General features: G+C 44.0%; 1 protein-coding gene across 1 annotated transcript; it reads left to right on the top strand.

Moving 5' to 3' along the window:
* The first annotated feature begins 113 nt into the window (after window positions 1-113).
* On the top strand, window positions 114-488 carry LOC144891611 (histone H2A-like). Its single transcript, XM_078775239.1, has one exon. It carries the CDS (start codon window positions 114-116, stop codon window positions 486-488), a length of 375 nt encoding a protein of 124 aa, XP_078631365.1.
* Window positions 489-13,738: the final 13,250 nt, after the last annotated feature.

Here is a 13,738-nt window from a genome sequence, read left to right as displayed (position 1 = left end):
AATGTGGGCGTGTATGAAATCCTGGTCCGACTTCACCCATAAAACAACTCAATTCGCACCATGACTTTCAGTCACAGTAAGGTTGTTTAGATATCGGTTCATTGCTACGAATCATGTCGGGACGTGGTAAAGGCGGTGGAAAGGCTCGTGCGAAGGCAAAGACGCGTTCTTCCCGTGCTGGGCTGCAGTTTCCCGTGGGCCGTGTCCACAGACATCTTCGCAAAGGCAACTACGCCAAGCGCGTCGGTGCCGGCGCTCCCGTCTATCTGGCGGCTGTGCTCGAGTACTTGTCTGCAGAGATCCTGGAGCTCGCCGGTAACGCTGCACGAGATAACAAGAAATCGCGCATCATCCCGCGTCATTTGCAGCTCGCCATCCGCAACGATGAGGAGCTGAACAAACTGCTGGGCGGGGTGACGATCGCGCAAGGTGGTGTGCTGCCGAACATCCAGGCCGTGCTGCTCCCCAAGAAAAGCCAGGGCAAGTAAACGGCTCCGCCTCACAAGAGTTCTTCAGATCTCCCACAACGGCTCTTTTCAGAGCCACTCAAACCTTTCCGAAAGCAGCATCAGCGATACACGATACGTGTTTTACACAAAACTCTGCTGTGTTGAAAAACCCTACACGGTTCTTTCTCGTTTCCTTTACATTTCAAAACCACATACAGAACTTTGAACTTTATGAATTTCACTTATTAATTTTCATTTTTTAATGCCCAATAATTATGAACTTTGCCCTTCGGCATCAATCATTCATGCATCTCGTCATCACAGAAGCCCCAATCATTGTCCGTCTTGTCGGGTAGATTTTGTCGTATTTTGACGATACAGAGAGTTGCAGCACAGTCACAGTGTGGTACAAAAGAGCAGGCGTGAGTGTGTTCAAGGGTAGAAACAGAAAAGGGGTGAGAGGAGGAGGGGTGGGGGCGGGGTGGGAGACTCAATAACTAAGAAAAAAGGGTGCTTGGGGTTATAAAAGGTAACTCTGCATTGGCATTTTCCAGTCTTTATTAACTTAAAGTTCTGAACAAAAATTTATTCTGACAGATTTGCATTCACAAACAAGGGGATGTTTATGGGTTCTGGAAGCGCCAGTTTTATTATTGTCTCGTTTGAGAAACGAGGTCGAAAGTGCTCTCGGAAGGGGAACAGTCTCCGCCATTTCACACCGAATAGAGTGAGAAGGAAGATGAGATTCCAAAATCAGTGCAGTATTGTACAAACTACACATCGTCTCGTCACGCCGCCGATGTTATTGTGACGGGAGAAGCGGACGTGGTGGAAATAGACGTCGGCAATCGGAATCGATGAGAAGTGTTCTTGTGTTTCCGTTTGTTTCTCGCCTCACTTTGAGCTCCGTAATCAACGTGAACGATACATCCATGCGCAATGCGCACAGCATTCTCAGGTACAAGCACATGCTGGTGAAAGGCGAGAAGCACATTTTCAATCCTCTGCACCTTTCACCATCTTCCACGGGCCGACACTGAAGATGGAAGAGCTGCTTTGACACAACATTGCCTTGCTTACTCGGTCGGATACGTTATCGGGCTTCCCCCAAGGAGCTTCATTACTCAGGCTCATTTTCACGAGGTGAATCGATTCTTGGACCAAACTGCGGCCGCCCGTGGAAATACTGCGACCGCTCTAGAATAATTGCTAGTGGCCGTAGATTTTTTAGACCCTACGGCCGCCGAGCCAAATGTGACTGAAGCATAAACGTCAAATTTTTCATTGTGAAATGTGCACCTGTCTGTAGCCATCTTTGCAAGGCAGTCAAGCAAACAAGAAGAAAATCAGCTTTTATGAGGCTCATGTTGATGTTGAGGCCACCTGAGCAATGCGCATGGACCAGCATGAGAGTGAAAATACCTGGTCACGAACAGCACACGGCTCTAAACAATGCTTTGAATGTTTTTTTTTCAATCGAAACGTCACAGTCATCGAGCTTGTATCGTGCTTCGTGTGATGTGCCGATTCCATCTCCGCCTTGTCAACGAAACTATTGCGATGTCTCATTCACAATGAGCTGCTCAAATTCATCACCTGTCGTCCAAGGTAGCGCAATGATGGAGAAACTTCAAGCATTCATTGTGTTTGAACCGCAATGAAATGACATTCGAAAGAGAAATTTTAAACGAGGCCATTATATTATATCCACTTGGATTCCGCCCAGGTTGGCACATGGAAATTATGATGTAGCATAATTATCATCTCGGGTCAAGATTTGAAATTATGCCATGGTTTTTGTAAAATTGCTACTAGTATTCACATTCGAAAGAGAAATTTTAAACGAGGCCATTATATTATATCCACTTGGATTCCGCCCAGGTTGGCACATGGAAATTATGATGTAGCATAATTATCATCTCGGGTCAAGATTTGAAATTATGCCATGGTTTTTGTAAAATTGCTACTAGTATTCACATTATGTACTTTCACCAAAACATACATCATCATAGAAACATACATAGAATTTGGGTCCTCTGGGTCATTTGGGTCCTCTGGGTCATTTGGGTCCTCTGGGTCATTTGGGTCCTCTGGGTCATTTGGGTCCTCTGGGTCATTTGGGTCCTCTGGGTCATTTGGGTCCTCTGGGTCATTTGGGTCCTCTGGGTCATTTGGGTCATTTGGGTCATTTGGGTCCTCTGGGTCATTTGGGTCCTCTGGGTCATTTGGGTCCTCTGGGTCATTTGGGTCCTCTGGGTCCTCTGGGTCCTCTGGGTCATTTGGGTCCTCTGGGTCATTTGGGTCCTCTGGGTCCTCTGGGTCCTCTGGGTCCTCTGGGTCCTCTGGGTCCTCTGGGTCATTTGGGTCCTCTGGGTCCTCTGGGTCCTCTGGGTCATTTGGGTCATTTGGGTCCTCTGGGTCATTTGGGTCCTCTGGGTCATTTGGGTCCTCTGGGTCATTTGGGTCCTCTGGGTCATTTGGGTCCTCTGGGTCATTTGGGTCCTCTGGGTCATTTGGGTACTCTGGGTCATTTGGGTCCTCTGGGTCATTTGGGTCCTCTGGGTCATTTGGGTCCTCTGGGTCATTTGGGTCCTCTGGGTCATTTGGGTCCTCTGGGTCATTTGGGTCCTCTGGGTCATTTGGGTCCTCTGGGTCATTTGGGTCCTCATTCATGCATCAATTTGGGCGTATAAATTAATCAATTATCCAAACCCTACAGATGCGAATGACTTAATTAGATTAAGTGATTTATCACAATATATATTTTTAAAGAAAACAGCACGTTTTGTTAAACAAGTAAAATTTACAACCACAACACCTGGTTATACTGACCATACACCTTTCCTCATTGAATTTAACTACCTGCTTACAATTGAATTTTATAAAGAAGGACATATAGTTAATATGCGAATTAATAAATGGGGGTATGATATGCCTGATTTAGGGTATAATTGGTCTTTTTCAATAAACATAGAAGACCTACATGATTTTAATCAGTCTCGTAAAGAAGAATATTATCCACTTGGTGAGGATAAGGATTTATGTGGAAGTACAATTAATAAACAACAAATACATGGTTTTAAGAAAAGAAAAATATATGATAGTATAGCGATGGTTAGCATGACAAAGAAGGAAGGTCATGAGATAAGGATAGAAAGCCAAGGAATACAAACCAATTTGGTAGTGGGAAGATGGGGTGGTATTACCTGTCATAATATTAATCTCACATATATTTCTGATACATAAATGGGAGGAAGAAGACTACAAGAGAATTATAATTTTTGTATTCAAGGATACCTACAAGAAAAGGGTGCTCGGTATTACATACCTTATGATTTGGAGCATATACATGGGAATTTTGTCATAAAAAACTGGCCTTATACTGATATTGTTAAACCCACAAATATAGACTTGTTTAAAGTATTAAATAAAAATGAACTTCTCAAAGTTATGAAATATAAAACTCTTTTAGAAATCGTCAACAAATCTTATTGGTATCTTATTATGAGAAAAATAATTATAGATACAAGAATATCTCAAAATCCAGATGAGTATATGTATAATATTCTTTGGGGTTTAAACTCAAGGGTAGCAAGGGATGAGGAAGGAGTTGAAGAAGAGAAGGAGAAAAGAGAGAAAAGAGAGAAGGAGGAGAGGGAACAAAGAGAGAGGGAGGAGAGGGAGATGGAAATCAGAGCGATTCAAAAAAGAGTGGATGTATTACAGCAAGAAGATCAATCTCAACTCACCAAAGAGGAAAATAAAGAAAGAATGAATGCTGTGAAAATATTGATATCAAAAATTGCTAAGATAAATGAGGAAGGAGTTAAAGAAGAGAAGGAGGAAAGAGAGAAAAAGGAGAAGGAGGAAAGGGAGAAAAAGGAGGAGGAGAGGGAGAAAAAGGAGAAGGAGGAGAGGGAGGAAAGGGAGCAAAGAGAGAGGGAGGAAAAATATAAAAAGATGGAAATCAGTGAGATTCGTAAAAGATTGAGTGTATTACAGCAAATAAATCAATCTCAACGCACCGAAGAGGAAATTAAAGAATTAACAACTCTTATGAAGATAATGGTTTCAAAAATAACAACGTCAATGTCTTCAATTTCAGGGAGGAGATTTAAACGAGAAAGTGGTGAAGAAGAAGAAGAAGAAGGAAAAGATTATGTGATTGATGATGTTGGTGTCATTGACTTTAGTTAGTTTTTATTTGTAAATAAATGGAGGAGAGAGTGAAGGCATTCCTTAGGATTCTTTATGTTTTAAAAATAAAGATTGAAATGTATATGTTGAAAACCAAAAAGGTTTTGATACTCTGTCGGAATTTTTCTGATAAATAAATATGAGTTATTGTCTCAAATGTAAAAAGAAAACTAAATCTAAAAATATCTTATGTTAAAGCTAAAAATAATAGAGTTTATCAAAAAGGAATATGTCAAGTACGTGGCTCTAAAAAGTGCCAATTCATCTCTCCTAAAAGAGGAGGAGACATACAAAAGTTTCTGTCAGGAAGTAAATTTACAACAACTGGAATTCCAGGGGAATTACACCTTCCAGGGTATTCTTTCTGTGGTCCAGGAACAAACTTGGATAAAAGATTAGATGAGGCTGACAATCCTAAACCTTGGTCTAAACCTACAAATAGGGTTGACGAAGTGTGTATGAAGCATGATATTGCTTATGGGAAAACCACTACGTTGACTGAAAAACATAAAGCCGACAGCGAAATGTTGTATAATTTGTCTTTGATACAAAATCCAACGTTAAGAGAGAAAGTTGATAGGTTTATTGTGAGAAATTTGATAAATGCTAAATTGAAACTTGGTCTTGGTTATTCCTCAAAAAACTATTAGGCTCTAATGATGTCATCAAGACTGAGGAGCTTTTGGCTGAAGAATTACACAAACCTATAATCACAAAGTTTAAAAGAAGGAAGGTTTATTCTAAATACACCGACCACATATGGTCCGCTGATTTAATTGAATTGAATAATGACAGGGGATACAGGTATGCTTTAACCGTTATTGATTTGAGGAGTAGATTTGCCTGGGTTGTCCCTTTAAAAAATAAAAGGGGTGATACTTTAATGTTAGCCTTTAAGCTAATATTTGATCGGGATTAAAGGAAACCAAAGAAGTTATGGACTGATGAGGGAACAGAGTTCTATAACAAAATATTTATGAAATTTCTTAAGGGGGAGGGTATTAAATTATACAGCACCTTTAATGAAGGAAAGGCAGTTGTTATTGAGCGTTTTAATCGTACTTTAAAAGAGAAATTATATAAAAAATTCACACAACTCGGTTCTCAAAAATGGGTGTATTTAATTCAGGATATTGTAGATAATTACAATAATACAGTTCATTCATCAACAAAATCAAAACCATCAGAAACATTTACAAAATTAGAATATGAAAAGGAGATTAATTTGAGAAAGCCCAAGTTCAAAGTTGGTGATATTGTAAGAATATACAAATGGAAAAGCCATTTTGAGAAAGGTTATACAAAGAGATGGACTAATGAATTATTTAAAATCGTTGATGTAATGGCTACAAACCCTTGGACCTACAAATTATATGATTTAAATGGAGAAGAAATCTTGGGTTCATTTTACTCGCAAGAATTACAAAAAACACAAGTAAGCAGATAATACCCTTGAAAATAATAAATAAATAAATAAAATGTAATGGGGATACGTTTTTAAATCTGTGAACCCCAAACACAGAATCCCACAACTTTTTAGTTGGGGCTTAACTTTTGTGTGTGTATAATGGGGATACGTTTTTAAATCTGTGAACCCCAAACACAGAATCCCACAACGTTTCAGTTGGGGCTTAACTTTTGTGTGTGTATAATGGGGATACGTTTTTAAATCTGTGAACCCCAAACACAGAATCCCTCAACTTTCCAGTTGGGGCTTAACTTTTGTGTGTGTGTGTATGTGTGAGTGAGTCATAATAATATACAAACCCTAACCCAACCCCATCCCTAACCCAACCCCATCCCTAACCCAAACCCATCCCTAACCCAAACCCATCCCGAACCCAAACCCATCCCTAACCCAACCCCATCCCTAACCCAACCCATCCCTAACCCAACCCCATCCCTAACCCAACCCCATCCCTAACCCAACCCAATCCCATACCCAATCCCATCCCTAACCCAACCCCATCCCTAACCCAACCCTAACCCAACCCCATCCCTAACCCAACCCATCCCTAACCCTCACATTCAAAATCCCAACCCTAACCCAATCCCATCCCTAACCCAACCCCAACCCTAACCCTCACATTCAAAATCCCAACCCTAACCCAACCCCATACCTAACCCAACCCCATCCCTAACCCTCACATTCAAAATCCCACCCTAACCCAATCCCATCCCTAACCCAACCCCATCCCTAACCCAACCCTAACCCACCCCCATCCCTAACCCAACCCATCCCTAACCCTCACATTCAAAATCCCAACCCTAACCCAATCCCATCCCTAACCCAACCCCAACCCTAATCCTCACATTCAAAATCCCAACCCTAACCCAACCCCATCCCTAACCCAACCCCATCCCTAACCCTCACATTCAAAATCCCACCCAAACCCTAACATTAATCTTTCTTTTCTTCTTTTTTTAAATATGTATTTCTTTTTTTTCCTCTTCCTCCAATTCTGTCTTTCAAGGCTTTCAAGTTTGAAGAAGTAGAAATGGGAAGAAAGAATTTTCCAGCATTTTCTTCCTCGAACTTTCTTGATATTGCTTAAATCAAGCATCATTAAATAATGAACATTGTTCATTGCTTTAGAATCCAAAGAGTCTCCAAGAGGAACCCCACAGGTAGAGTCTCCAAAATAAAACCAACTTTCCAAGTTCCCAAGGTATAACCACATTCCTGTTGAGCCTCCAAGATAGGTATCACATTCCGAGTCATCAAAACAAAACCCCCATTCCGAGTCTCCAAAAATATAACCATCTTTCCAAGTCCCCAAGGTAGAACCACAATTTTCAGAAATATTGGGGGTTTCCGTGATAAGTCTCACATAGTATAACTGCAGACCATCAGGGAAAACTTCCCTTTCCCAATTTTTTAGGGTTTCTATGATGTGTCTCACATAGTATAACTGCGGACCATCAGGGAGAACTCTCCTTGCCCAATTTTTTAGGGTTTCTATGATGTGTCTCACATAGTATAACTGCGGACCATCAGGGAGAACTCTCCTTGCCCAATTTTTTAGGGTTTCTATGATGTGTCTCACATAGTATAACTGCGGACCATCAGGGAGAATTCCCGTTTCCCAATTTTCAGAAATTTGTGGGTCTCCAATGTATGACTTGTATTCTGACTCATCAAGGTAGAACTTGTTCAGTGGGTTTTGTTTTGATAACTCACAACAAGTATCATCATGGTAAAACTCTTTTTCAGGATTTTGTGGATCTCCAAGGTATAACTCTTTGGCTGGGTCATCAAGGTAGAACTCGTTCTGGGGGTCTTGGTTGTTCAAAATGTCTTCAAACAAAAAAATAACTTCATCCCAAGTTGTGTTAAAAGCAGAATTTTCATTTCGTATCTCAGATACAATTTCCTGTGAAAGAAAATAACAATGTATTAATTTAATACAATATTTTTATTTGTATAAATCAAGCTCTATGAATATTAAAATAAACTTTGTTAACTCTTACACGAGTCTCATCTAAAAAAAAAAAAAATTAAATAAATAAATAAATAAATAAACAAACTTACCTCCATTGATAAGAGGTTTGAGTCCAGTTCATCAATCTGAAGGTTGAGTTCTACACAGGTAGTAGGACTCCAAGGAATAGCAAAGTTATCCCATTCCATTTCGGCATAGTAGTCCATTCTCAAGTGAAGCAGAAAGCGTGTTTGAAAAAGCCTGTGTGGTCGGTGCCTTTTATAAGAAGGGCTGGGTGTGTGTCATTTCCTGTGGAAATTCCCTGGGCGTGTCTTAACTGGAAATGATGTGATGGAAATTCCCTGAAAATGATGTAATGTATTACCTGGAAATGATACAATGCTGAAGAGTTTATAAAGTGGGTGGGACTTAGCAAAAGTGGGCGGAGCTTAGCAAAAGTGGGCGTGGCATAGCAAAAAGTGGGCGGGTTTAGTAAAAAATGGGCGTGGCTTAACAAAAAGTGGGCGGGGCTTACCAAAAAGTGGACGGAGCTTAACAAAAAGTGGGCAGAGCCTACCAAAAAGTGTGTGGCACTAGAGGCGCTCAAACAAGAACATTGAGGGAGGTTTACCATTTTATCTTAGCTCAGTTAAAATATCTTAATAAAGAACCAAACTCAAACATATTTTTTGTTAATATATTAAATGGTGAAGAGAGTGGCAAGAGAATTAAATTATTTCCCACGCATAAACAAATATTTGTATGGTCGTTGTTTGAGTGGGCCAAAGATTATTCACCAGATGATATTAAGAGTAAAAGGTTAAAAGGTCCATAAGGTCAGAAGGATCACAGGTTCACACAGAAGGACCATTGTTTAAGTGGTCTAATGAATAAGGATAACATGTCAAAAGGTTAGAAGGTTCGTAAAGAACAGGGTGAGAGAAATAGAGGTGTTTAGGGGCAATGAGGGAGGGGAAAAATTAACATGTAAGTCAATGGGAAAATGAGAGTGTCCCAGAAGCAACATATATACACTACTCGTATTGCTCTTGGTAATTTTGGACTTAAAGGGGAGGATGTCATGTATGAAGTGCAAATATTCACCGGTATCCCTACACCGTGACAGCATTGTATCCCTACGCCTCAGCTCGGATGGCGCTGAGGTGAATCGGGCCTGTATCGGCAGAGTGAATAAACGTGTACGACAATTGATCGTAGTTTGTCGAGATACCTTACACCTACCTATGCAAATCTACCTGGATCTAGATATGCCTCACCCAACCGACATAATACAGCCACCCCCACCCCCTCCCCCCCACCATGGAACCGTAGCCCCTGCTAGGTTCACTGCAGGCGCTACCATTCCAGTCTTAACACTGACTGTGTCACACTTAATTAGCCTATAAAATAAAGCAAGAGGGCTGTGGGAAGTGAGCCGAAGCTACCTACCGATGCTCCTCAACATGCTAACCCCCTGAATCAATCACGGATTTCATGTATTTACAATCATCTATAAAGGGTCGTTCCTGCGGAGGGAGGAAACAAACAACAACACGCAAAAACTAACTTAACCACAAACCTTAACCAAACATGCAAAACTTTCAAAAATTCTAAAACATTTGTACAACCTCATCCTGCAGACCGTGTCCCCCGGTGGATGCCACAAGATGCAACGTTACCTGCGGGGTTATCCCAATGCACCAAAAATTTCCGCGGGCCCTGTCCTGGTGTCACAGGTGAGTGACCCGGCTTGGGTGGATTTCTCCTCCATTCATTCTACACAAACCCATAACCACTCATACACATTCCAAAAATCATCACAACACTAAAATCATAACCAAGCACTTATTCACCCCCATGCAGGACCATGGCATAGATGTGATACACATGTGCGTTTCTCTCAACTAGGCAGCGGGGAGGTACCGCATGAGTAAGATGGTGGGGGCGCTTCAGGCTGTGGTGCCTGCAGTCCCAAAAACAAGTCACTTGACTTACAACTTCATTGCCCCCCCCCCCCCTTTACCGCTTGGCCCTGTGACAGTCAAACAGCCCTTTCCACCGTTACTCCGCCGGTGGGGGTCTCCACACGCCAGGCTCCATTGCCTCCTGCTTCCTCGCAGCTACATGGGTCGCCAGGAGTCTTCCACCACAAGGCACACAACAGACCCCACCACCGACGGGCTCCCAATTTCCAGTCACCACTGGCTGTCAGGGGTAATTGCCACATGGGGGAGCCGCAGTCATCGCTCCTCAGAGCTTGACCTGCAGACACGCACACCTTCCCCACCCAAAAATTCCACAAAACATATTTCCTCCCCGCTGCCATTCAATTCTCCAACACATTTCCAATTAAACATGTCACCAAAATGATGTTTCCAACAGTTGCTTCCATGGCCTGCGATCATGTTAAATCCCATATTCACTTTTTACCATAACATCTCCATGGCACATTTCAATAATCACAGGCACTGAAATTCAATTTACACCCTCACGACCACACGAAAAACCGATACCTCCACATAAACAGACGCCACCCACAAGACTTTGTGACACACATTCCATCCCCATCACTGGCCATGCCCCCCCCTACTCCAAATTACATGTCCCAATTTACATAAGCAAGCCATGAAGCCTGGGACAGTATGCATCCAAACAGTTTCCTCAAGTGCATGTAGTTGCAGGTTGGTCGGGTCCAAAGTGCCAGCCACCCAACAAAATCCCAAAATTTATCCCATTGGGCCCATCAAATTCCACCAAATTTCACTTTTCTCCCTACTGTACTGGCAAGTATATGGATCCGCCTCCAACGGTGAACTGTACTAAACCGCAGTAAAACTAAACATTTGGCCATGACAGTTCCGCACCTCCACCATGCAAGGGTCATCGGGACAAGCTGAGCATCCGAAATGCCAACACGGCCCATGAGTGTCCATAAGGGTGCGACCCACCATCCATCCTTTGGCCCCTCCCGTGAGAAACACAGCTGCTCTCGCCTCAGCTGGCCAATGTGGTGAGTACCTGCTGCCAACAACAATACCACACTCAAAACCTCGGCCCTGGGGGAGACGGTCGCAGTGCGTGGCATCCACATCACGTCACCTACGCCACCCTCATCCCCCAGTCCACACAACTGCAGCCCCCAGTGCCCACCCACACTTGACCCTGCCAAGGTCCAGTCGACAGCCATGCTCCACAAGGATACTCACCCAGAAGACATGGCCCAACACCTCGGACACTCACAGCACCACGTTGACCCCCAGACTACCGAAACACAGGAACATAACCCCGCGTCCCAAATATTGGCGCAATCGCACCTGCAATCAGTTGAAAGCTGTGTCCTGCTAACCTGTCAATTTTTATCACAGCCTCCAACACTTTGGTCGAAACACACCTGGATCAATAATGGTGCACAGGGGGAGGGGGGGGGGTGCCACTGTGCAGTGTCCACCATTTTTCTTCACAAGATTCACCCTTAAATTTGCATCTACCCTCAGATTACCCATGCCAAACATTTTTCACATTTTACAAATCTCATCAAAGAAGGGTGCTTCACCATAAACATGCCAGCCGAGCATGGCCCATATGCTTGGCTTGTTACACATTCTCCCGATTCAACAATCCCATGGCTCTCTTCCCAAGCCGAGAGTCCACAAATCATAACGAAACATCTGTGGAAGATCATTCTCACACTATCATGTTCCACAGATGCCCCAATGGTTGTCCGGCAGGCTATGTCCATCCCTGTCCCTTCGGTTCGATGTGTCTGAGGTGGTTCCTCACAGGCCTGGGATGGTGTATTATTAGGACTACTTGGGGGAGATGTTGTGGGTCGCACCTTGGTGGGTGGTGGCACTGTGGACGGCCACTATGGGCCTGATGTGGTGACTGCCCGGGCATGTGGCCTGACACCCTCTCCCTGAGACTCTGGGACAGCCAGCATGTGGTGACCTACCATGCTGTGCTGGTCTATGGACGCGTGTCGAACCGCATGGACAGGGATGGATTATAGCCCACCGGACAACCATGAGAGCATTTGTGGAACATGATGGTGTGAGAATGATCTTCCACAGATGATCTGTTAAGATTTGTGGACTCTCGGCTTGGGGAGAGAGCCATGGGTTTGATTAATCTGGAATGTGTAATGCGCCGAGCATATGGGCCATGCTCGGCTGGCATGTGTATTGAGAACCATCCTTCTTTGGTGAGATTAGTGAATTGTGAAAAATATTTGACAGGGTAATCTGAAGGTTAGATGCAAATTTAAGGGTGAATTTTGTGAAGAAGAATGGTGGACACTGAAGAGTAGCACCATTATTGATCCAGGTGTGTCAGACCAAAGTGTTGGAGGCTGGGATAAAATTGATAGGGTAGAAGGACACAGCCTCAACTGGTCTCGGGGGCGACTGTGCCAATATTTGGGACGCGGGATTTTGGCGCTGGTGGTCAACCTGGTGCTGTGGGTGTCTGAGGTGTGTGGACCATGTCTTCTGGAGAAGTCTCCTGGTGGAGCATGGCTGTCTGCTGGACCTTGGCGTGGTCAAGTGTAGGTGGGCACTGGGGGCTGCAGTTGTGTGGACTGGGGGATGAGGGCAGCACAGGTGACGTGATGAGGATGCCACGCACTGCGACCGCCTCCCACAGGGTCGAGGTTTGGGAAATGGTAGCATTGTTGGCAGCAGATTCTCACCACATTGGCCAGGTGGGGCTGGTGCAGCTGTGTTCCTTGCAGGGGGGGGGGGGCGAGGGATGGATGGTGGGTCGCACACTTATGGATTCTCATGGGCCATGTTGGCGTTTCGGCTGCTCAGCTTGTCCCGATGACCCTTGCACGGTGGAGGTGCGGAGCTGTCGTGGCCATATGTAGTAGTTTAGTACAGTTCACCGTTGGAGGCGGATCCACATACCTGCCAGTACAGTTGGGAGAAAAGTGAAATTTGAAGAAATTTGATTGGTCCAATGGGAGAAAATTTGGGATTTTGTAGGGTGGATGGCACTTTGGACCTGACCAACTGGAAAATACCTGCACATCAAGGTAGAGGTAAGTGCTTGGATGTGTGCTGTCACAGGCTTCAGGACTTGTTTATTTAAATTGGGGACATGTGATTTGGAGAAGGGGGCGGGTGAGAGTGATGGCATGTCCGGTGAGGGGATGGAATGTGTGCCACACAGTGTCTTGTGGGTGGCGTTTATTTTTGTGTAGAGGTATGTGTTTTCATGTGGTTGTGAGGTTGAAAATGAACTGTGAATGAGTGGTGAAGATTGTGTTTGGAAATGGTTAAATGTGAACATGGGATTTCACAGAAGCAGGCCATGGCAAAAACTTTTTGTAACATCTGTTCATTGAACAATGTGTTGAGAATTGAATCGCAGCGGGGGAGGAAATGTTTTTGTGGATTTTGTGGGTGGGGAAGGTGAGCGTGTCCACAGGTGCAGATCAAGTTCTAGAGGAGCGATGACTGCGGCTCCCCTCTGTGGCAATTACCCCTGGCAGACAGTGGTGCCTGGAAATTGAAGCCCGTCGGTGGTGAGGTCTGTTTGGGTGCCCTGGGGTAAGAGACTCCCGGTGACCCGTGAGGCTGCAAGGAAGCAGGCGGCAAAGGAGCCTGGTGTGTGGAGACCCCCACCATCGCGGTAACAGTGAAAAGAGCTGTTTGGCTGTCACGGGCCAAG

This window comes from Myxine glutinosa, chromosome 4 (genome assembly GCF_964187855.1).
Source record: "Myxine glutinosa chromosome 4, kmMyxGlut1.1, whole genome shotgun sequence".
Taxonomy (NCBI): Eukaryota; Metazoa; Chordata; class Myxini; order Myxiniformes; family Myxinidae; genus Myxine; species Myxine glutinosa.
Note: the sequence above shows the minus strand (reverse complement) of the source record. Positions and strands in the feature narration are given on the sequence as shown.